The following is a 26,516-nucleotide window of genomic DNA, read 5'->3' as shown; positions in this document are numbered from 1 at the left end:
GTGATTACATTCTCTCTGTTTGAGTTTTGTATAATTCATTATCAAGGGTGGCACCAGCGAATATTTACTTATTTTTGGTTCAGCAATATTACCTACTCTCTCATACTCTTTCTATTTATTTTAGCGATTACACCTATATTTTCCCCCCAAAATATTTATTTTAGATTTAGAATATTTTGGCTCCCGACTCCTCCCAAGCCCTTCTTCCGTGTTCTTAAAGTTGTGATGTGAAGAGCGGTCCCACCCACTCTCCACGTCTCTCATATGCGCGTTCACGATTAAAGAATTGAATTGCGCATGCGCTACTCAAGTTGGTTCTTTCCACTGCGCATGCGATAATCGCAAGCCTGCTTTTTTTCTGCGCATGCGCTAATTTTAAGTGTTGAAATCCTAGCTTTAATTACTTCTCATGCGTGAAACAGGAGCGTGCGTTGTTCTCAATGTTTGGAGCAATGAACTTGCGCATTCACTTATGCTTAAAGGGGCGGATGATGTTGGCTGACGGCCGCCTAACGGCGAGAATATCAATTGGTCTAGAAGAAAACCTGACCTAGTGTGAATTTTTTTTTTTTCTGGTTGAATTTGGGAACGTATCTAACTAACTTTAGAAAGGTAATAACTCTATTTTTAAGCGAAAATATAGAAAGTGATGAATGAAACTTACATTTAATTTGCACACATAATGCTATAGTTTATAGAGATTATGCTAACTTTACCTTCACTTTAACGCGAGTCAGGTTAGCGCTACCTCAAACCTCTGGTTAACTGTTTTGCAAAACAAAAATATGTCACAAAACACATCAGAAATACATTACAAAATACAGTTACACTCATAATAACACCAGCTAATAAAAAGTATTAAAAAAATATATTGCACAAAAAAGTTTTAAGAGGACAAACATATGAGGTCTCAGGTGTTAGAAAAAAAAGGCTGCAAAGGGCTTTAACATTGAGATACTTACGTATTAATCTCTAAAGATGGATATGTATTTTTATAAATATATGTTTGTGTGTGTACATATGTATTTGTATGTGTATATATGTACAGGTGGCCCTCGTTTTACAACGGTTCAATTTACACCGTTTCAGAATAACAACCTTTTTTTCCAGTCATGTGACTGCTATTGAAAAGCATTGAGAAGCAGTGCATTTATTAAAAAAGCCAGTAGATGGAGCTGTCCGCTTGTGTTGCAGCAAAGCCAAGTAAGCTGAAATTAATCAGTTTAACCAGTCCTGAACTATCAAGCAGATTTCAAAGGAACAAGATCTTCCTGTCTATAACTCAGTCCAGATTGGAATGCATAGAAAGAACTGTTTGCAGAAAAATGCAAGTAAAGTCTGCGTTGTGTGATTATTTTATTAGGTTTATAATGCTGTTTAGCAAATGTTTTTGTTCTTTTAACTTAGTTTAATTATATATTCTGTGTTGTGTGATTATTTTATTAGGTTTATAATGCTGTCTAGCATTTAGAATCTTAATTTCAAAACTTTTAAAATAATGTATTAGGTGTTACTTATGACAATTTTGAAAGGGGCCTGGAACCTAACTCCCTCACTTCCCATTGACTTACATTATAAACTGGGTTTCAATTTACAACGGTTTCGATTTACAACCATTCCTTCTGGAACCTAACCCCGGCGTAAACTGAGGGCTACCTGTATATAGACACATTTATAGACACATATATAAGTGCATTGGAGCCCTTTGATGCAATATTCATTTTTAATTAAGTGTCATACTGTGTATTTAGTTTAAATATTTCACGTTCCAATGTTCTGCACATAGCAGACTATGTTCTAAGTATTTATAAATTGATATTCCTATATATATATATATATATATACCTTTATAAAATCATCTATACATATAGGTATAGATATATATTGTACCATCAGATATATGTAGAAATATGTATCTTTGAATAAATACATATTCTTCTATGGTGAAGAACATTGGAATGTAAAATATTCATATTTTCATGTCGGGTCAGTGCACTTGAGAATATGCGATCAGGTGCGCATGCGAGTAAGATGTTTTTTTTCCACCTTTTTTGCTCCTTTGACTTCTGTGGGGAATACATTATTGCGTGCACAATATTCTAAGTTTGGCTTCTTACACGCATCAAATAAGCGTGCAAGCAAAAACAGTTTACTTTCAACATACAAGCGCAACCTGACACGCTCAAAAAGCTTACTTCCATAAAAAAAAACATAGACACTAGAGTGGAAGAAAAAACTGGATACTGGTCGCATTTATTAAAGGGACACTGAACCCAATGTTTGTTCTTTTGTGATTCAGTTAGAGCATGCAATTTTAAGCAACTTTCTAATTTATTCCTATTATCAAATTGTCTTCATTCTCTTGGTATCTTTATTTGAAAAGCAAGAATGTAAGTTTAGATGCCGGCCCATTTATGGTGAACAACCTGGGTTGTTCTTGCTGATTGGTGATAAATTCACCCACCAATAAACAAGTGCTGTCCAGAATACTAAACCAAAAATTGGCTGGCTACTTAGCTTAGATGCCTTCTTTTTCAAATAAAGATAGCTAAAGAACGAAGAAAAATTTATAATAGAAGTAAATTAGAAAGTTGCTTAAAACTGCATGCTCTATCTGAATCACAAAATAAAAAATTTAGGTTCAGTGTCCGTTTAAAGATAACATATTATAACTGACTAAACTTTCAACATAGGATGGTGGCAAGTGAAACCTTACTGTGTATATATAGAGGGACAGTCTACTTGAAAATTGTTATTGTATAAAAAGATTGATAATCCCTTTATTACCTATTCCCCAGTTTTGCATAATCAACACTGTTATATTAATACACTTTTTACCTCTATGATTTCTATTTTCTTGTATCTAAGGCTCTGCAGACTGGCCTTATCTCACTGCTTTTTACTATCTAACATTTTAGCCAATTAGTGCTGGTTCTTGTATAACATTATTCTCCACAGGAGTGAGCACAATGTTATGTATATGACACACATGAACTAGCACTGTCTGGCTGTTGTGCAAGATTTAAAAAGCTAATAAAAAGCACTGAGATAAGTGCGGCCTGCAGGGGCTTAGAGACAGGCAAATTTAGAGGTTATAAAGTATATTAATATAACTATATTGGTTATGCAAAGCTGGGTAGTAAAGGTGTTATCTATCAATAAAAAAAAAAATCAAGTAGACTGTCCCTTTAAGTCAGTATTCAGTAAAATTAGCAAATATTTAAAAATTGTAATGTTTATTTCACAAATTATTATTAAATACATTTCTGTTAAATTATATAATGAATTTGTGCTTTAGATAGAAGAAAATGTTATATGTAACAGCATTATACTCCCTTCACCCAGATACTTCATAATGCCACCCAACTGCAAACTCTTCTGTGAACACTGTATGGCAAACTTATACTGAATTTATTCTTTGTTTTACATATTACACTTTGTTTTCTGACTTTAGTGAAAGTATATATGTCTATATGTGTATTTATATGTGTCTATGTGTATATATGTCTGTAAATACATATATACACATATAAATACATATGATCACACATATATATTTTTTATAACATCTGAGACCTCATATATCTTTGAGCTCTTATAATTTTTTTGTGCAAAATTGTTTTTAATAATTTTTATTAGATAGTGTTATTATGAAAGTTATTATGAGTAAGGGTACTGGCCCTTAGTGTTTAATGTCAATTTAATAGTGTTTCCCTTAGTGCAAAGTAACAGTTGAAAGTTTTACATACTAACATACATAGTAACATAGTAGATGAGGTTGAAAAAAGACTGAAGTCCATTGAGTTCAACCTATACAAATCTAATATACTGTACAGTATCTACAAAAAAGCTCCAGTTAAGCTTAAATTAATCCCATTAAAAGGTGACCCATTTAACACACATAATCATATCCATTCTGTTTCTAGCCAGAAATGTATCCAAACCATTTTTAAGGTATTGGCATTCACTACCTCCTTTGGTAATGAGTTCAACAATTGTATTGCTCTTACAGTGCAGCAGATTAAATCTCCTTTCCTCCAGCCTTAAATTGTGACCTCTTCTTAAATTGTGACCTCTTTCTTTCCTTTTCGAATGCTCATAATAATATCAAATATCCACAATCAAAATTTTGAATGTAACATTCTATTCTTCAAATACTATTCAAAAGTTAAGTAGGAGGTAATTTAGTAAATTGATACAAATATATCTAAACAAATTTTTCTAATTTGAATATTGTTTCATTTGAATATTAAATTTAAAGAGAGCATTAGAAATACTATTACAATTATATCAATTACAATTTTTCTAATTCGAATATTGCATAATTCAAATATTAAATTTAAAGATAGCAATAGAAATACTATTACTTAAAAAAAAATTAGAATGGTGTACAAACATTTGAAATTTGAAACAAACGACTGAATGTATTAAAATTTGTTTCTTTTTTCAAATGTTGCGAAACATTCACCCATCCGCCAGACCTCGCTGAATGCCGAGAACAATACGCTCTCCATATTCAGCATTGCACCAGCAACTCTTGTGAGCTGCTGGTGCAACGCCGCCCCCTGCAGATTTGCGGCCAATCAGCTGCCAGCAGGGGGGTGTCAATCAACCCAATCGTACTCGATCGGGTTGAATTGCAGCGATGTCTGTCCGCCTGCTCATAGCAGGCAGACAGGTTATGGAGCAGTGGTCTTTAGACCGCTGCTCCATAACTGCTGTTTCTGGCGAGCCTGCAGGTTCACCAGAAACACGGGCCCTCAAGCGCCATCCGGAGCTTGATAAATGGACCCCTATGGCTGACTCCCATTAGACTGCTGCTTTACACCTCAATTATTGTGATTATTAATCTAATTTATCTACAAAAAGTGTAGATGTTAAAGGGACATTGCAGACCAATTTGGATTCCACATGGATGCATTTCAGTTTTTAATAGAAGCAGTTTTGTAATATACATTATTAGCATATATGCTTCTAATAAAAGCTATAGCTGTTTTAAAAGTGTATTTAAGTATGCACCGTGCACCAGCATTTTAAACACAGCACTTGCTCAGAAAGCCTAAGGTGTTTGTACAATCTGATAAGGATTCAATTGCTGACATGATACAAGCCCCACTGGCACTCTGAGCAACTGCAGATTCACTGAGAATATCTAGCTATGCTTCACATGCTTGTGCAGAGAGAAATGTTAACATAAAAACTTACGGTAATATGAATTATGTCCACTGGTTCTATCGTGTAAATGTATTTTCCATCATCAAACATCCCACTAAAAAAAGAAAAAAAAATGATTACATTTAGGCCCTCAGTAAATACATAGTAAAATGCAGAACTTCATATTTTTTAAAAAAACTGTAAAAAATGGAAAAAAAAAACAAATAGAATGGAAATCAATATACTTATTTTGTTTTTATGTTTACGTTTTTGTAAAATAAAATAAAAAATAATTATCACCTTAAACAGTTTAATATAAGAAGCATTAACAAAAAATGTGATAATATAACACTGTGTACTCAAAAAGGATATTCTTTCAATTTTTGTTCAGTTCCTTTGTTCCTTACCTTTATAGAATCAGCAAACAACCTTGGAGTTTTCAACAAAAAGGGAATTTAGGCCTAGTGAGGCCACTCCCAGAGTAATGTACCTCCCATACCTTAACCCCTTAACGACCACGACGTACCCTGCACGTCGCTGGTCATTAAGGGTTTTACAGATCATAGCAGCACGGGTCTTGCAGTGAGAAGCAGGAACACACTATTATGACATCCCTTCCGGCGGTTGTCATCATAGAACAGCTCGGTCTCGCCGCTGGCGGCGAAACCACACTATCAAAATTGCAATTCCCATTCAAAGGCAAGTGATGTACAGGGTTAACACAAACCCATAAACTTACCAACCATAAGAAAAAACATAGACACTAGAGTGGAAGAAAAGACTGGATACTGGTCACATTTATTAAAGATAACATATTATAACTGACTAAACTTTTAACATAGGATTGTGGCAAGTGAGACCCTACTGTGTATATATAGAGGGAAAGACTACTTGAAAATTGCTATTATATAAAAAGATAGATAATCCCTTTATTACCCATTCCCCAGTTTTGCATAACCAACACTGTTATATTAATACACTTTTTACCTCTATGATTTCTTGTATCTAAGGCTCTGCAGACTGACCTTATCTCACTGCTTTTTACAATCTTATATTTAAGCCAATTAGTGCTGGTGCTTGTATAACATTATCATTCTCCACAGGAGTGAGCACAATGTTATGTATATGGCACACATGAACTAGCACTGTCTGGCTGTTGTGCAAGATTTAAAAAGATAATAAAAAGTACTGAGATAAGGGCGGCCTGCAAGGGCTTAGAAACAGGCAAACGTAGAGGTTATAAAGTATATTAATATAACAATCGGCTAGATTACGAGTTTTGCGGTATGAGTGAAAAAGCAGCGTTAAGGCTCTTTTTCACTACCGCTGGTATTACGAGTTTTGCAGGTTTAGTTGCACCGCACACTTTTTTGGCCGTAACGCAACGTAACTAACGCAGCTTTCAAAAAGTCCTTTTTCAATGGGACTTCCATAGCGCCGGTATTATGAGTCTGCCTGGGAGGCCAAAAAGTGAGCGGTACAGCCAATACCGTCAAGATCCATACCGTAAACTGAAAGTCAGTAGTTATGGGTTTTATGCTACAACGCCGTAACATAAAAGTCATAACTAAAGTGCTAAAAAGTACACTAACACCCATAAACTACATAGTAACCCCTAAACCGAGGCCCTCCCGCATCGCAAACACTAAAATAAAATATTAACCCCTAATCTGCTGCTCTGGACATTGCCGTCACTATAATAAACATATTAACCCCTAAACCGCCATACTCCCGCATCGCAAACACTAGTTAAATATTATTAACTCCTAATCTGCTGTCCCTAACATCACCGCAACCTACATTACACTTATTAACCCCTAATCTGCCGCTCCCAACGTCGCTGCCTCTATACTAAAGTTATTAACCTGTAAACCTAACCCTAACACCCACTAACTTTAATGTAATTAAAATAAATCTAAATAAAACCTACTATTAATAACTAACTAATTCCTATTTAAAACTAAATACTTACCTGCAAAATAAATCCTGAGCTAGCTACAATATAACTAATTGTTACATTGTAGCTATCTTAGGTTTTATTTTTACTTCACAGGCAACGTTGTATTTATTTTAACTAGGTAAACTAGTTAGTAAATAGTTATTAACTATTTACTAACTACCTAGTTAAAATAAATACAAAGTTACCTGTAAAATAAAACCTAACCTGTCTTACACTAACACCTAACCTTACACTACAATTAAATTAATTACATTAATTAAATACAATTAACTAAATTACAAAAAAAAAAAAAACACTAAATTACACAAAATAAAAAAGAAATTATAAAATATTTAAACTTATTACACCTAATCTAATAGCCCTATCAACATAAAAAAGCCCCCCCCGAATAAAAAAACCCTAGCCTAAACTAAACTGACAATAGCCCTTAAAAGGGCCTTTTGTGGGGCATTGCCCTAAAGCAATCAGCTCTTTTACCTGTAAAAAAAAATACAAACAACCCCCCAACAGTAAAACCCACCACCCACACAACCAATACCCCCAAATAAAATCCTAAAGCTCCCCATTGCCCTGAAAAGGGCATTTGGATGGGCATTGCCCTTAAAAGGGCATTTAGCTCTTTTTCTGCCAAAACCCTAATCTAAAAATAAAACCCACCCAATAAACCCTTAATAAAACCTAACACTAACCCCCAAAGATACAAATACAGTTTTTGAAGACACAACATCCATCCTCAACGAAGCGGCAGAAGTCTTCATCCAAGCCAGCAGAAGTCTTCATCCAGAAGGCATCTTCTATCTTCATCCATCCGGCACGGAGTGGCCCCATCTTGAAGACATCCGGCGGGGAGCATCCTCTTATTACGACGGCGACTGAAGAATGAAGGTTCCTTTAAGGGACATCATCCAAGATGGTGTCCTTTGAATTCCGATTGGCTGATAGAATTCTATCAGCCAATCGGAATTAAAGGTGAAAAAAATCATATTGGCTGCTGAAATCAGCCAATAGGATTGAGCTTCAATCCTATTGGCTGATCCAATCAGCCAATAGGATTGAGCTCGCATTCTATTAGGTGTTCTATTGGCTGTTTACAGGTAAAAGAGCTGATTTCTTTGGGACAATGCCCCACAAAAGGCCCTTTTAAGGGCTATTGGTAGTTTAGTTTAGGCTAGGGTTTTTTTTATTTTGGGGGGGCTTTTTTATTTTGATAGGGCTATTAGATTAGGTGTAATTAGTTTAAATATTTGATAATTTCTTTTTTATTTTGTGTAATTTAGTGTTTTTTATTTTTTTTATTTAGTTAATTGTATTTAATTAATGTAATTTATTTAATTGTAGTGTAAAGTTAGATGTTAGTGTAAAGACAGGTTAGGTTTTATTTTACAGGTAAATTTGTATTTATTTTATCTAGATAGCTAGTAAATAGTTAATAACTATTTACTAACTAGTTTGTAATCACAACATATAATACTGTTGTGAAAAAAGCAAGGGATAAAACAAGGCACACAGAAATTTGGTAAAAAATCAATCAAATTTATTAATTCCTATTATTATCCCAAACCACATTGATGTGGATCACACAAATGACAAGGTCAATCATACTCTGAAAGTGAGCATTCTTAACTAAAAAAGCAAAATTCAAAGACTAATTGCTACTAAACGGCCAGTGACCTCTAAGCATACGTATGCTAATTAACTAGGGGTTAGGCCTAACCTTCTATATACTACATAGACAGATATCTATAACATAGACAGGTACCATATAGTGAGCAACAAGCATAAGTGAAATCTATCATAAGCATAGACAAATTAGTAACAAGTGAGACCATCACAAAGACATTTTCATTTATACCAAACAGATCATAACAAATGAACGGCAAATGTCTTATTATAATGTCTGAAAAGCAGGCAAAAGATAAATGCTGCTGAAGGTACAAGTTCACTTGTTTTACTTAGCTGCTGGTTTGGATCCGTAATTCCCATTCAAAGGAGATGCAGCATTCAGTGCGTGTGACGTCACTTGCAGCCTGAGGTGTGGTTATGAGCCTGCTGGCAATAGGTTAGATTGCAGGAGGTGTGTCCCAAAAGCCGAGAATCCGTCCACTGGATTGGCCAGTTGCACAGGGTGAAAGAAACCAGGCTTCCACCGATGTTATGTAGCTGAGCACATACCAGGATGCACCATATACTCAGGAAAGTATATTGAAACAGCAACACACCAAACAATTTCTCAGCGACGGGGTCTCTTATCTTTTGACACCTTCAAATAGATGTTGCACGCTCAGTCCAGCACAAACAAGGAAACCACATTCTCCAGTAGTTAGCCGCTTTTATACAAACACGCTCTTTCTCAGCATGCAGTATTAACATTGGGTCAGTTCCAAGGCAGAGAATAAACTTGTACCAACGATGTCTTTTCTTTGCTTTTGTCTTTGCTTTCTTTGAAAATTGCTTACAAAAAAGACAGGAGTTGGTCGACCTCACTCCTGGCTGGTATAGCACATAGGTGCTAGGATTACACAAAGTGCCAACGCACGTTTCACCCCTGCAGCAAGATTTGTGTCTAAGGGGTTCATCAGGGCATACTATTCCATACCGGATATCCTCTTTATATAGACCTACCTGTGGCTACACAGGTGATCAACTTGCTGTTACACCTGCTAATCTCTTAAAGCTGTATACAGCAAGGTGCCCTATTCGATAATACATGTGTTCATAGTTAAAAAGGACCAAAATAAAAAAGCTTTGTTAATTTATACATTTTAAATGGAAAAGCTAAATTCCTAAGCCTTTCAAAGCAAAGCTAAATACAGCCTTTTAATGATCACTTCCAGATAACGGCGTACACTCTATCTGAGAACTTTTTTATAGGAAACTGGCAAACTCCAGCTTTTCGTTTAGACCTGTTGGATATCTCGTTCCTAATTTATAAATCCATTTTGCTTCTTTCTGCAAAAGGATTTTTTCATTATTGCCACCTCTACCATTAGTGATTCCTTTATCAATAATGATAAACTTTAAAGATTCCACATTGCCATTATGAAACATTTCAAAATGTCTCGCTACACTGGTGTCATTACAATGAGCAATATCATCACGGTGTTCTTGTACCCGGTCCTTTACAAGCCTCTTCGTTTTTCCTACGTAAAAGACCGGGCACGAGCATCTAAGGAGATATATTGCTCCCTCAGACTTGCAATTAAAGAAAAACTTTATATTGTAAGTTTTGCCATCATGTACTGAGAATTGTTTAGCGCTGTCCATGTGGACACAGTATACACAGTGTCCACATGGATAGCTGCCTTTTATCCCCCTGTCCTTTCTGAGCCAGTCTGCATCAGATGGACCTCTGGAGAATTGACTTTTTACCAGGATGTCCCTCAGACTTTTTGATTTTCTGGCTGTCATTAGAGGTTTTTCTCCAATTACGTTTTTGACCTTATCATCTAGAGTCAAAATATTCCAATTTTTGTTTATGACTGACCTGATATTGTTCCATTGATTGTTAAATCTAGAGATAAATCTAATATTACCTCCATCTGATTTCGATTTACCTTTATACAAAAGGTCATCTCTCTGGGTCTTTCTGGCCTTCCAAAGTGCCTTTTTAAGGGACTTATTGGAATACCCTCTTAATAGAAACCTATCCTTCATCATTTTAGCATGAGTGTCAAATTTCGAGAGGGATGAACAATTCCTCCTTAAGCGGAGGAATTGTCCATAAGGAATACCTTTCTTTAAATGTGAGGGATGGCTACTCTGAGCATGAAGAATGCTATATGTAGCATTTTTCTTCCTGAAATTCTCAGTGACTATTCTATTTCCCTCTTTTTTAATGGTGATATCAAGGAAATTTAGTTCCTTGGGGTTAGTCTCAGAAGTGAGGATGATGTTCCTGTTGTTGTGGTTTAATTGGTCAACAAATAAGTTGAACTCTTCTTCCACACCATCCCACAAGACAAGAACATCATCCACATACCTGACCCACATTAAGACCTTTTCATTGAAAATGTCACCGAAAGCCTCAAAAATATCAGACTCCCATGCCCCCAAATGCAGGCAGGCATATGTGGGGGCACATACTGCCCCCATAGCCGTTCCCCGCAATTGACGATAGATTTGTCCATCAAATGAAAAAACATTATTCTGCAGGACAAATTCCAGCAATGAAACTACAAAGTCTGAATGTTCAGAAAAGGATTGACCCCTTGTTTCAAGGAATTTCCTAATCGCCTGTAGGCCTATTTTATGAGGAATTGAGGAGTAAAGTCCTTCTACATCCAAGGATGCCAGAATGGTTTTTTCATTGACCATTACTCCATCCAATTTTCTCAGAAGATCCGCCGTATCTTTTATATATGATGGTAACGTTAAGAGGAAAGGGCGTAGATATTTATCCACGTAATCTCCAATGTTTTCCGTAAGGCTACCTATTACGGAGACTATGGGTCTCCCCGGAGGGCATTTCATATTTTTGTGCAGTTTTGGCAAGATATAAAACACCGGCATAACCGGATGTTCAGGAAATAAGAATTTAAATTCTTTTTGGTCAATGATACCTTTACTTTTAGCCTCATTTAGCAATTTAAAAAGAGAGTTATGAGTGTGTTCCAAAGGGCTACCTCCAAGTCTTATATACTGATTTTTATCATTAAGCTGACGTTTCACCTCATTGATATAAAGATGTTCATCTAACAGTACTAGATTACCGCCCTTATCGGCAGGCTTTATCACCACGCCCCTGGCCATACTCAGTTCTTTTAAAGCTTTTCTCTCTCTTGGTTTCAGATTGTCATCTAGCTGTTGAGGTAACAAACTGTCTATATCTTTTTCCATTTGTTTCACAAATAGATTAACAGCTGGAACCAAAGAGAGAGAAGGCATATAGGTCGACTTAGGTTTGAAACACGGTTTTTCACAAATTATTACTTGTGTGGTATCTGTGTTTTCATCCAGAACATTGTCTGCTAACAAGGATTCTAGATCTGCCAACGCTGACTGATCGTCCATATCCAAATTATGTACTTTTTTTGATTTCATAATAATGGATAGGACAATCTTCCTGGCAAAAAGGTGTAAGTCCTTAAGTAACTCAAATTTGTCAACTATTGCAGTAGGGCAGAAAGATAACCCCTTTTTCAGGAGTTCCACATGAGCCTGATTTAGGGGAAAAGAGGAAAGGTTAACAATCTGTAATTCATCATCATTGTGGCTATTCAATAAGCCCTGCGTGTGCCCCTTCTCCTGAATCTCCCCCTGCTCTGAACATATTGGTCTCCTCTCCCCCTGTTCTGCCTGGTTTGGTATCTCTTTTCTTTTACTGGAGTCCCAAAGGGATCTTTTCCTTTTTCCCCTTCTGTTCTTTCTCCTCCTTCTTTTTGGCTGATACCAAAGGAGTTTTTTGAATTACTTATTTCTGAGTCTGACACATCTGTACCTGAGTCATATGTGCCTTTCTGAGATTTGTAACTATAGACCCTTCCATTTTTATAATCATCCTGATCTCTCCTAAATTTCCTACATTTCCTTGCCTTAATGTCAGTTTTTAATTTAGACACATTCTGGCTTGTCTCACCATTCAATTTTTCAAAATTGGGATCATTCTCAAAGGAGTTCACTTTAAGTAAAGCTTTCTCAGCTTCTCCTTTAACTTTCTTCAATCTTTTATTATTTCTTTTCATCATCATATCCATCAGATCAAGAGAGGTTGTGGAAAGTTTCTCATTCCAATCCTCCACAAATGAGTCACCCTCCTCATCCTCTCTTGTATTTGCTCCTGGATCTAATGAAAGTCTTAAACCTCTAGGGATAATTTTTTTCAACATAGTTGGCTAAGCTTGCATTTTCTGCCTTAATTTTTAGTTGCCGACCTAGGAGATAGCGATATCTCCTAAAAGCACTAAAAATTGTAACATTTTCTTCATCCTGATCATCTCCTACTGCATTATCGTTAGCCAATGAATCTTTTAACTCAGCTTCCCATAAGTCATCCGATAAAGTGTACGCCATTTTTCTGATTAACTGAGTCAAAGTGTGAGAAAATATGGGATCAATTCAGGGGCTAGAAAACCACCCCTGCAGCAATCTACTTCAATCTCAGAACAGATAGGATAAAAGAATCCTCAATTAGAAATCCTCAAAAATAAGTATCAATGAAAAGAATATGAGAGAGTAGGTAATATTGCTGAACCAAAAATGAATAACTATTCGCTGGTGCCACCCTTGATAGTGAATTTTATAGAAGTCAAACAGAGAGAATGTAATCACAACATATAATACTGTTGTGAAAAAAGCAAGGGATAAAACAAGGCACACAGAAATTTGGTAAAAAATCAATCAAATTTATTAATTCCTATTATTATCCCAAACCACATTGATGTGGATCACACAAATGACAAGGTCAATCATACTCTGAAAGTGAGCATTCTTAACTAAAAAAGCAAAATTCAAAGACTAATTGCTACTAAACGGCCAGTGACCTCTAAGCATACGTATGCTAATTAACTAGGGGTTAGGCCTAACCTTCTATATACTACATAGACAGATATCTATAACATAGACAGGTACCATATAGTGAGCAACAAGCATAAGTGAAATCTATCATAAGCATAGACAAATTAGTAACAAGTGAGACCATCACAAAGACATTTTCATTTATACCAAACAGATGATAACAAATGAACGGCAAAGAAAGCAAAGACAAAAGCAAAGAAAAGACATCGTAGGTACAAGTTTATTCTCTGCCTTGGAACTGACCCAATGTTAATACTGCATGCTGAGAAAGAGCGTGTTTGTATAAAAGCGGCTAACTACTGGAGAATGTGGTTTCCTTGTTTGCGCTGGACTGAGCGTGCAACATCTATTTGAAGGTGTCAAAAGATAAGAGACCCCGTCGCTGAGAAATTGTTTGGTGTGTTGCTGTTTCAATATACTTTCCTGAGTATATGGTGCATCCTGGTATGTGCTCAGCTACATAACATCGGTGGAAGCCTGGTTTCTTTCACCCTGTGCAACTGGCCAATCCAGTGGACGGATTCTCGGCTTTTGGGACACACCTCCTGCAATCTAACCTATTGCCAGCAGGCTCATAACCACACCTCAGGCTGCAAGTGACGTCACACGCACTGAATGCTGCATCTCCTTTGAATGGGAATTACGGATCCAAACCAGCAGCTAAGTAAAACAAGTGAACTTGTACCTTTAGCAGCATTTATCTTTTGCCTGCTTTTCAGACATTATAATAAGACATTTGCCGTTCATTTGTTATGATCTGTTTGGTATAAATGAAAATGTCTTTGTGATGGTCTCACTTGTTACTAATTTGTCTATGCTTATGATAGATTTCACTTATGCTTGTTGCTCACTATATGGTACCTGTCTATGTTATAGATATCTGTCTATGTAGTATATAGAAGGTTAGGCCTAACCCCTAGTTAATTAGCATACGTATGCTTAGAGGTCACTGGCCGTTTAGTAGCAATTAGTCTTTGAATTTTGCTTTTTTAGTTAAGAATGCTCACTTTCAGAGTATGATTGACCTTGTCATTTGTGTGATCCACATCAATGTGGTTTGGGATAATAATAGGAATTAATAAATTTGATTGATTTTTTACCAAATTTCTGTGTGCCTTGTTTTATCCCTTGCTTTTTTCACAACAGTATTATATGTTGTGATTACATTCTCTCTGTTTGACTTCTATAAAATTCACTATCAAGGGTGGCACCAGCGAATAGTTATTCATTTTTGGTTCAGCAATATTACCTACTCTCTCATATTCTTTTCATTGTTACTAACTAGTTTACCTAGTTAAAATAAATACAAAGTTGCCTGTGAAATAAAAATAAAACCTAAGATAGCTACGATGTAATTATTAGTTATATTGTAGCTAGCTTAGGGTTTATTTTACAGGTAAGTATTTAGTTTTAAATAGGAATTAGTTAGTTATTAATAGTAGGTCTTATTTAGATTTATTTTAATTACATTAAAGTTAGTGGGGGTTAGGTTTAGGGGCTAATAACTTTAGTGTAGTGGCGGCGGTGTCAGGGGCGGCAGATTAGGGGTTAATAAGTGTAGGTAGGTGGCGGCGACGTTGGGGCGGCAGATTAGGGGTTAATAAGTGTAATGTAGGTGGCGGTGGTGGCGGGGGCGGCAGATTAGGGGTTAATAAGTGTAGGTAGGTGGCGGCGATGTCGGGCGGCAGATTGGGGGTTAATAAGTATAATGTAGGTGTCGGCGATGTCGGGGGCAGCAGATTAGGGGTGTTTAGACTCAGGGTTTATGTTAGGGTGTTAGGTGTAACTTTTTTTTCCCCTTAGGAATCAATGGGGCTGCGTTACGGAGCTTTACACTACTTTATTGCAGGTGTTAGGATTTTTTTTAGCCAGCTCTCCCCATTGATGTCTATGGGGAAATCGTACACAAGCACGTAAAAACAGCTCACTGCAGCTCACAGCAGCGCTGGTATTGGAGTGCGGCATGGAGCTCAGTTTTGCTTTACGCTCACTTATTGCCTGCTTTTTGTAAACCTGTAATAGCAGCGCTATAGGGAGGTGAGCGGTGACAATAACTTGCAAGTTAGTACCGAGCAGCTCTTACCGCAAAGCTCGTAATCTAGCCAAATGTTAGTTATGCAAAGCAGGGTAGTAAAGGTGTCATCTATCAATAAAAACTAAATCAAGTAGACTGTCCCTTTAAGCCAGTATTCAGGTAAAATTAGCAAATATTAAATTTTTTCAATGTTTATTTCACAAATTATTATTAAATAAATTTCTGTTAAATTATATAATTAATTTGTGCTTTAGATAGAAGAAAATGTTATATGTTACAGTATTACACTCCTCCCACCCAGCTACTTCATAATGTCACCCAACTGCAAACTCTTCTGTGAACACTGTATGGCAAAATTATACTGATTTTATTCTTTTTTTTTATATATTACACTTTGTTTTCTGACCTTAGTGGTCCTAATGAATTAATTTAGATGTCCCCTGGAATTTCAAAGTAGCTTATCAGATAATAATTACACATCTGATGTGTGGAATCTAAACAATTGTACACAAGGCTCTGTAATGCAAGTTAAAGGAACCAATTGTTAAGAGATAACTATTATTTGACTTACTGTAAACCATTACAAGTAGAAATGGCTGCTTTTGAGTTCAGGATTCCTCTGATTTCGCCATGATAATAGCAATGTTCTCCACCCTGTAGAATAAAAGATAAACCTATAAATATCAAAGTATTAGCAATGAAAATCAGATCAGTTGCTGTTTTGTTAGTTTTAGCTGCCAAGAAGAATGTGCACTTTTTTTTTATAAAAGAGCACAGATATTCTGATTTATAATAGGTCTAAAAAAGTACATTTACTTCTTTGCAGTTATAGGATGGGTTTTCAATAGCAGATTGTAATAACTTAAAAATTATTATACCTGAAAATGAGTTTTAATTTTATTTAATGTATTGTTTATTGGTTTATGTTGCCCCTAAAATTCTATTTTTCAATTACACAAATAAAAACAATGTGGTTGTAGAAATTACGGAATTAAAAGATATGAATAAGGGATAAATTCGTTTTTTTTAAATGTTAGTTTAAAGTGATGGTAAACTCTCCCCTTTTTAAAATCAGATCTGGAATGTAAGTGCTATTTTAGATGGAGTTTTATTCATCATGTGCAATGAAGATGCGCTATAACTTAGTTATTAATATAGATATGAAATTCAAATACCCCACGTTACACCACCCACTTCAAAAGTCAATTTTCCTGTCAGCTAAATGATTGAATTACTCTCCAATCAATGCTCTAGCTACAACAAAAGTGCCATATGGGGAGAGTGCTGATTGGACAACAATTCAATCTGTTAGCTCACAGAAAATTTTACTTTTGAAGTGGGTGGAGGAGCATGCAGTATTTGAATTTCATATCTATAATAAAAAGTAAGTTATAGCGCATCTTCATTACAGCTAATGAATTAAACTTCATCTAAAATAGCGCTTACATTCCAGATCTGATTTTAAAAAGGGGAGAGTTTACCATCACTTTAAGTACAAACAAATTTGTAGGGAAGATCATTTGCATATGTAATTTGTTAGTGAACCTGTTTCTAAAATGGATCAAGGGGTCGATCCGATAAAAATCGTCGCCCGCAAAAGCTGGCGATGCCAATATTTGCGCGGGTTTGGTATCCTATATACGGCGTAACCTAGAAGTTGCGCGCGTATATTTCTGCCGTCGCCCGTAGTTTTTTGGGCCATAGGCAGGTATACCAAACCCACGCAGTTTGGTATCCAATATACAGCGTAAGGACTTACGTGGTGAAAATGGAGAAATCTTACTCCATTTTCACCTCGCCACAAAAAGCAGCCGTAAGAAGCCTTACGCTGACTATTGGAGCCCCGTAACTCCCTAAACTGGCTGCTAAATAAACCTAACACCTAACGCATGCGCAATGTCTATCTCCCTGTCAACCGCGATCTGCTAAATAAAACCTAACGCATGCGCAATGTCTATCTCCCTGTCAACCGCGATCTGCTAAATAAAACCTAACACCTAACGCATGCGCAATGTCTATCTCCCTGTCAACCGTGATCCCCCGCCGCAATCCCTAATAAAGTATTTAACCCCTAAACCGGCGCCATCTACATAAACTAACCCCCTACTGTGAGCCCCTAAAACCGCCACCATCTAACTGATCTATCCCCTAATGTGAACCCCTAAAACCGCCACCATCTAACTGATCTATCCCCTAATGTGAACCCCTTACACCGCCGCCATCTATATTAAAATTATTAACCCCTAATTTAATCTACCTACCCCGCCGCCAGCTATATTATCTATATTAACCCTAAGTATATTATAGTTAATATAGTTATTACATTATATATATTAACTATATTAACCCTAATTATATTAGGGTTAATATAGTTAATATAGTTACTATAGTATTTATATAAACTATATTAACTCTATCTAACCCTAACACCCCTAACTAAATTCTTATTAAATAAATCTAATTCATATTATAAACTAAAATATTCCTATTTAAATCTAAATACTTACCTATAAAATAAACTCTAAGATCGCTACAATATAATTAATAATTACATTGTAGCTATGTAAGGGTTTATATTTATTTTACAGGTAAATTGTTAATTATTTTAACTAGGTATAATAGCTATTAAATAGTTATTAACTATTTAATAGCTACCTAGTTAAAATAATTACCCAATTACCTGTAATATAAATCCTAACCTAAGTTACAAATACACCTACACTATCAATAAATTAAATAAACTACAAATATCTATCTAAAAATACAATTAAATAAACTAAACTAAATTACAAAAAAAAACAAACACTAAATTACAAAAAATAAAAAAAAGATTACAAGATTTTTAAGCTAATTACACCTATTCTAAGCCCCCTAATAAAATAATAAAGCCCCCCAAAATAAAAAAAATTCCCTACCCTATTCTAAATTAAAAAAAGTTCAAAGCTCTTTTACCTTACCAGCCCTTAAAAGGGCCTTTTGTGGGGGCATGCCCCAAAGAAAACTGCTCTTTTGCCTGAAAAAAAACAACACAATACCACCCCCCAACATTACAACCCACCACCCACATACCCCTAATCTAACCCAAACCCCCCTTAAATAAACCTAATACTACCCCCCTGAAGATCTCCCTACCTTGTATTCACCCAGCCGGGCCGAACTCCTCATTTGATCCGGGCGATGTCTTCCAGCAAGCGGCAGTGAAGTCTTCTTCCATCCGGGCGATGTCTTCAAGCAAGCGGCAGAGAGTCTTCTTCCATCGGCGATGTCTTCAAGCAAATTGGCATCTTCAATCTTCTTTCTTCGCTCCTCCGCCGCGGAGCATCCATCCGGCACGACGACTTCCCGACGAATGAGGTTCCTTTAATTGACGTCATCCAAGATGGCGTCCGTCAAATTCCGATTGGCTGATAGGATTCTATCAGCCAATCGGAATTCGACAGACGCCATCTTGGATGACGTAATTTAAAGGAACCTCATTCGTCGGGAAGTCGTCGTGCCGGATGGATGCTCCACGGCGGAGGAGCGAAGAAAGAAGATTGAAGATGCCGATTTGCTTGAAGACATCGCCGATGGAAGAAGACTCTCTGCCGCTTGCTTGAAGACATCGCCCGGATGGAAGAAGACTTCACTGCCACTTGCTGGAAGACATCGCCCGGATCGGATGAGGAGTTCGGCCCGGCTGGGTGAATACAAGGTAGGGAGATCTTCAGGGGGGTAGTGTTAGGTTTATTTAAGGGGGGTTTGGGTTAGATTAGGGGTATGTGGGTGGTGGGTTGTAATGTTGGGGGGTAGTATTGTGTTTTTTTTCAGGCAAAAGAGCAGTTTTCTTTGGGGCATGCCCCCACAAAAGGCCCTTTTAAGGGCTGGTAAGGTAAAAGAGCTTTGAACTTTTTTTTAATTTAGAATAGGGTAGGGATTTTTTTTATTTTGGGGGGCTTTATTATTTTATTAGGGGGCTTAGAATAGGTGTAATTAGCTTAAAAATCTTGTAATCTTTTTTTTATTTTTTGTAATTTAGTGTTTGTTTGTTTTTGTAATTTAGTTTAGTTTATTTAATTGTATTTTTAGATAGATATTTGTAGTTTATTTAATTTATTGATAGTGTAGGTGTATTTGTAACTTAGGTTAGGATTTATTTCACAGGTAATTGGGTAATTATTTTAACTAGGTAGCTATTAAATAGTTAATAACTATTTAATAGCTATTATACCTAGTTAAAATAATTACCCAATTACCTGCGGCGGGGTTTGGGAGCGGCGGTTTAGGGGTTAATACATATTTTATTGTTAGGATAGTGAGGGGGGATAGCGGATAGAGGGTTAGACGTGTCGGGCTATGTTAGGGAGGCATGTTAGACAGTGCGGGTGATTTAGACTTTAGTCAGGTTTTGTAGGCGCCGGCAGTTTCTAACGTGCCGTAAGTCACTGGCGACGCCAGAAATTTGTACTTGCGCAGATTTCTGGACATCGCTGGTTTGTCAGATTTACGTCACTTTAGCATCTGACGGCGCCGTATATGGGATAGCTCGAGTTGCAAGCTGAAACTGTGGGCGACGCGGGTTCCCTCGCTTGCGACACAAACTACGATCTATATCGGATCGCGCCCCAAGTGTCTAGCTTGGTAATGCCATAATGAAAAGGAAAATTGATTAGGAGATTATCAAATACCAGAATATTTTAGGACATACAGTACCATAGGTTCAAAAACAATTTAATATATTTATTTTTGTTATTTAAAACTCATTCTGAAATGCCTTAAATCTAAAATGGCATTCATATCGCATATCAATGGATTAAATACTTTTTGTTATTTATCACACGTCTTTTAAATATACTATGGAAACATAATGTGACAAATTACATTTATGTCAGAGTTGTCCTTACTCATATGCAAAAAAAATGCAAGCAAATGTCTGACGGCTTTTGTACAAGCTGTAAGGAAATTTGCCATTAAACATGTTTTTTCTAAACTAGAAAATTAAAGTGAAAGCCAATCCCTAGCATTTTACAAACACTAGGATTGACTATTGAAACAAATAAAGGGGACTTTCATTCATGAAGTATAAAATACTTCATGTAGAAAGCTCCTTTATTTGTTTCAACCGAGCGCCGTTCTTAGCTGCTACAGCAGCCCACGGCTAAAAAAAAAATTTGCTAAGAGGTGATTTTTCACCTCTTAGCCAATAGCGGTGCGGTAAATCCAGTTCCCATGGGCGCCAAGCCGGATTTACCGCACGGCTATTGGCTAAGAGGTGAGAATGTCACCTCTTAGCAAAAAAATGTTTTAGCCGTGGGCTGCTGTAGCAGCTAAGAATGACGATCGGTTGAAACAAATAAAGGAGCTTTCTACATGAATGAAACTCCCTTTTATTTGTTTCAAAAGTCAATCCTAGCATTTGTACAACGCTAGGACTGACTTTCACTTTAAGCTACTTTTTCATATTTGAGTGAGAATTTAAATGTTTTTTTTCTAAGTAGTATTGTAAGAATGAAGATCTTGTTAAACAACCTATTATTTAAATGATCAACTTTGCAGAACCAGAAGCTAACTATAAAGAGATCAGTTATAAACCCAATTATTTTCATGCCTGCACGATATCTAGAGGGCACAAATAACCAAAAGGGCATAACTACATTCCTAATGTTATAGATACATGAATATAGATATGCAGGTATCACTACTTTAACCTAACATTTTTCAGCTTGGTTTTCCATTTATGTCTGGATTTTAACATAATTTTGTTCCAATGAAGCTCTTCATGTGAATGCACAGTAACAGCCATGTTTGTAGTAAGACTTTGGATTTACTAGACAGGGGCATACAAATACAATAGACTTTGTAAATGTGTGCTTGGCAGCAAATAATGTGAGTTCTGCTTTGCCTCAGTTGGATATTGTCATGGAAAATGCATAATATAGACACTCACAGCAGATTTCTATAGTATATTATTGTACACTATCTTGTGATGGTTTTCTGAGAAGTAATCACTGATGTATTTTTATGTGACAAGTATTTATTAAAGGGGCAGTGTACTGTAAAATTGGTTTCATCTTAATGTGTTTGCAGTGACTTGTTATACTAGCTGTATACAATGTATATTATTTTAGGTTTATTTTGTACATGAAATAGTTGGGGTTGGGTTTTCCCTTTTAAAAACACAATTTGTTAAAATGTGCTGAGCTTTCAGGAAGAGCACACCTTTTTATCTTACCACTCTATACACAAAAAGACTTCTTAATCTTATTTCTGTCTCAGACCCCTGTCTTTACAGATTTACAAATTAACACTTATTGTTATCCTCATACTCCCCGCTGGGAGTGTGATTTGTTTACAAAGCTTTTCTTTACCCACTACTGCAAAATTTTAATTTTCAGCATAGGTGGCAGTTTCAATAGGCAAAAGCAGCTATTTCAAATGACAAAATAAAAGTAAATAAGCTATTTGTAAACAATTTAATACACTCCAGCAGGAAAAATGGATCACTGAAAACCCATTAAAGAGGAGCAATTTGACAGTACACTGTACATTTAATCTCTGCTATATATGTATCTGCCTGGAAGGGATTTCCCTGCTGTAAGGTCCAATCATTACTCTAAATGTGTCTATCTGGAACAGGTTATCACAGTTCCATATGCACCTGTATTAAATGGGTCTTAAATGTGTTATAACCGGTCGGATAGGGATATTCACCACTCTATGTCTGTAGATAATAGAAATAGATAAACAGACAGAGGCCTATTTATCAAATGTCTGTCGCACCTGATCCGACAGTGTGGATCAGATCCGACAGACATCGCTGAATGCGGAGAGCAATACGATCTCTGTCCGCCTCATCAGAGCAGGCGGACAGGGTTATGGAGCAGCGGTCTTTATACCGCTGCTTCATAACTGCTGTTTCTGGCGAGTCTGAAGACTTACCAGAAACACGGGGCCTCAAGCTCCATTCGGAGCTTGATAAATGGGCCTCAGAGAGATAATATGAGAGTGGAGCGGGAGGCCGATTTGTTTGTGCCTAGAACACACAAAACCTAAATGTGAAATATTATACATTCCATTGCTAAAGGAGAGAAATAGACAAACCTGGTTTATGCCCATTAAAGGGGTATAAAACCCCAAACAATTATTTCATGAATTAGACAATGCATATCATTTTAAACAACTTTCAATTTACTTCTATAATCAAATTTTCTTCATTTTCTTTGTTCAAAAGCAGGAAGGTAGGCTCATGAGTGTGCACGTGTCTGCAGCACTATATTGTTATACATTAGTAAGAGCACTAGATGGCCTGTCGTCCCTCAGGCATGTGCACACTACCTATCTAGGTATCTCTTCAACAAAGAATCACATGAGAACTAAGAAAATTTGATAACAGAAGTAAATTAGAAAATTTTTAAAAATGGTATTCTTTATCAGAATAATGAAAGAAATGTTTTAGGTTTCATGTCCCTTTAAAGGGGTATTAAACAGTTGTAATCTAAAATGTGTAATTATATGTAGTTAAAAAAAACTTTGCGATATAATTTCATTATTTATTTTGTCCCCTTTCCCTGTAATTTATCTATGAAAATTGTTGGTTTTCTAAATTCGACTGAGTTTATATAACGCAATGGGTGCTGCAATTTGTAACACTCACACTCTTGCTACCAATTAATGCCAGATATAAAACAGACAATAAAAGAGAGCTGTTCAAACCAGGCTGTGTGGCATTTAAGATTATCTATCAGGGTTTCCACACAGCATTGTTTTCAAAAACTCTATTTATTGCATAATTTATGCCTGTCCCTAATTGTACTCAGAAGAAGATAGGGACAAGTAGAAAACTTGTTCAAGCATGTCAGGGCTCATTACTTTAAAAAAAAAACTAGAGAAACTAGACACTTGTTTTTTAAATAGTCAAACAAATAAAAATAATTTTTTTAAAAATGAATCTACATAATTTGTCTAAGGTTAATCTTTACTTTGAATACATCATTATGTCCAGTATTTACTGATTAATATCCCTTTAAGGATATGTCAATAAGCTACAGCTACATACCTTCAGGCTAAGCAGGAGAGGTGAGATACATTCCCAAGGATCAAGTGCATAAAGCAACAAGAGAGATGTTTAGCTACAAACAAGCACAGCTGTACTAGCTATGGGAAGGTGTCTACTATGGATGTGCATTTAGATCTTTAATTATTCTTGTGAAAGCTCAACACACCAAGATCTGTGCAAATCCAGATCTTGTTGTGTTGCACTTTGACAAGAATAAATCTGCTTCAAAAAAGAGAAGAATGTCATGAGCAGCCGCCTTCTTCCGCATTTGGATTCTAAAGAATAATCCAAATGCACATCCTTAGTGGCTACCAAGGGTAAAGTCTGTCTCACCCCTTGTGTCATATAGTTCAGCTTTCCTAAAGAATATTAGTTTAGTGTCACCTTAAAGGGACAGTCTACTTGAAAATGTTTATTGTTTAAAAAGATAGATAATTTTTTTTATTACCCATTCCCCAGTTTTGCATAACCAACACAGTTAAATTAATACTCGTATTACCTCTGTGGTTAACTTGCATCTAAGCCTCTGCAGACTGCCCCCTCATCTCAGTGCTTTTGACAGACATGCAGGTTAGCCAATCAGTGCAGACTCCTAAATAGTTCCACGGGAGTGAGCGCAATGTTATCTATATGACACTTTTATCTGTTGATTTGTATTATTGTCTCATGCTGTCGGACCTCAACTTCAAACCATGAACAAGCGTCTGGTATTTCTTTTATTTATAAAAAAAATCTCTTTGCATTTTATAGTTTCTCCACAGTCAATTTGCCAGGCTATACTTATGAAGATTGGAGAGTGTACTGTACAATGTTCTCTCTTTGATACTTTCCCAATGATCCATTGTGCCCCAAATGCCCCCAGACTTAAATGGACATTATACATAGGGTTGCCAGCTGTGCTTCATAAAAATACCGAATGACCTAGAGGTAATTGGTTATGGGACGTAGTTGGGTTCACACAATGTCTCCACAAAAGCTTGACCTTAGGCCCTACCATTGATCCCACCACATATATTTTTCAAAACTAAGCAGTCATTTTATCCCCTTGGTTGCCAGTAACACATGTACAGAGCAGTGATGTGACACCCAGCAATGATTGAACACCTCCATGGTTGCCTGTTGCTTTTTTGAGCCATATTTCTAATGCATAAAGGCCTAGAAGGCCCTTTCCATTTAGCTGACAGGGGTCTTTAAAAATACTTGACATTTAGGTGTCCAGTATTTTTGTACAGATTTAACTGGACAGCCTGCTAAAATACTGGACTGTCCAGTTGAATACTGGACACCTGGCAACCTTAATTATACACCAAAATTAATATATGCTATTTAAATAGGAAAAAAACATGCAGGGCGTTTCACTGAATATGTAATATTATGTATTTGTACTATACTCTGATCACTGAGCTATTGTTTTCCCCTCACTCCCTAACTAACTGCCTACAGCCAGGAAGTCACTAACTGAAATGCCTGGCTCACTGAAGCTGCAGTTTTTTGAGGCCTGCTGTTTTATTTGTAAATTAAGAACAATAAAAGAGATACACAGAACTGCCTAAAACTCTTCAGCTATGTCTCTCTTACCTTCTCTGGTAACTGTGCAACTGCTCAACACCTCTCCTCACTGGACTAAACTTCTCACTGACACTTTTCTGAGAAACAATCTCATTCTAGTCAGGATCATATTTCACTGAGAAGTGGCTGAAAAGTTTAGCTCCCTGTGTAGAAGCTAATTTGCCTAAAATCAGACAGCTATGCCTCCTCTGCTGAACCGGCTGGTTACAATGTAATAAAGTGATATTTGCGCTCCACTGTGTAATACCAGCACAGGCTAATGTGCGCTGGTATTACAAGTTAACAGCAATGCTTACAAGAGCTTGCATTAGGATCCTCGTTCTGATGCCGTCAGCATTTATAAATATATATGAATATACTGATATACATATTGTATATATTTATGTGTCAATATGTGTATATACACATAAATATATATGTATATAAGCATATACATATATATTTACAGAGAACACACAGTTCCCATACACCGCTATGTATAGGCACTTTTCAGTGCCGTTTTTTTCTAATACTCTACTCCCACCAACTTTAAAGCCCCAAAACTGCAAAGTGCAGTTTTTTATGCTACTTTTTTAATAAAAAATGCCCTCTATTTTGAGGGCATTTGGAGCACTTTTAGAAAACATCCAATCTCTGGTTAATTTTCTGAGAGCTAACGGTAGCAATAACCAGACACTTGTAATGGCTGGTTAATTAATTTAGCGCTCCACTTGTAATCTAGCCCTTATTGTATGCTAGATTGGCTCCTTCAAATAGGACAAGGCGTGGCCATTAAATAACAAGGTGTTTTACACTCAACTGGTACGTTCATTACTGCAATACTAGAGGAATATCTTGCAATTTTTCCTGGTCCCCTGGCTGTTGTGAGATAACCATCTGCTGTTGTGTAAACTGCTAATAACATCACCAGAGTTGTATATCTGTTAATTGTCTATTCGTTATCTAACAGTTTTGTTGTCTACTTAGTATATTAACCTTTTTTACATATAACTATCACTTAAATAACCTTTCTTTCCTGTGTGCGATTTTGTTGTTACTTATCCTGCCTCTCTTTTGCAACCCAAAGATCACACAATTTGTGTCCCATCACTACATTGTACAGTGATTTGATAGATTTTCATAGCAATAACCAAAATAAAAAGGTGACTGAATCTATACAGTTGCCAATACTATACTGCATCAATTCGAAATAAATTAATGAGACATGAAACCCAAACCCAGATTGATCAAGCAGTTTAAAAAAATCTTTA

At 36.3% G+C, this 26,516-nt stretch overlaps 1 protein-coding gene across 1 annotated transcript in view; it reads right to left on the bottom strand.

Moving 5' to 3' along the window:
• Positions 1 to 26,516, bottom strand: part of ADAM23 (ADAM metallopeptidase domain 23) — a 292,223-nt gene that overhangs the window by 170,073 nt on the left and 95,634 nt on the right. Inside the window, exons 5-6 of the mRNA XM_053698649.1 lie at positions 16,234 to 16,316; positions 5,206 to 5,269 (exon numbers count right to left, since the gene is read on the bottom strand). Of these exons, the coding sequence (XP_053554624.1) occupies positions 5,206 to 5,269; positions 16,234 to 16,316 (147 nt within the window). The remainder of the gene's footprint in view (positions 1 to 5,205; positions 5,270 to 16,233; positions 16,317 to 26,516) is intronic.

This window comes from Bombina bombina, chromosome 1 (assembly GCF_027579735.1).
Source record: "Bombina bombina isolate aBomBom1 chromosome 1, aBomBom1.pri, whole genome shotgun sequence".
Taxonomy (NCBI): domain Eukaryota; kingdom Metazoa; phylum Chordata; class Amphibia; order Anura; family Bombinatoridae; genus Bombina; species Bombina bombina.
This window is presented reverse-complemented; position numbering and strand designations above follow the sequence as displayed.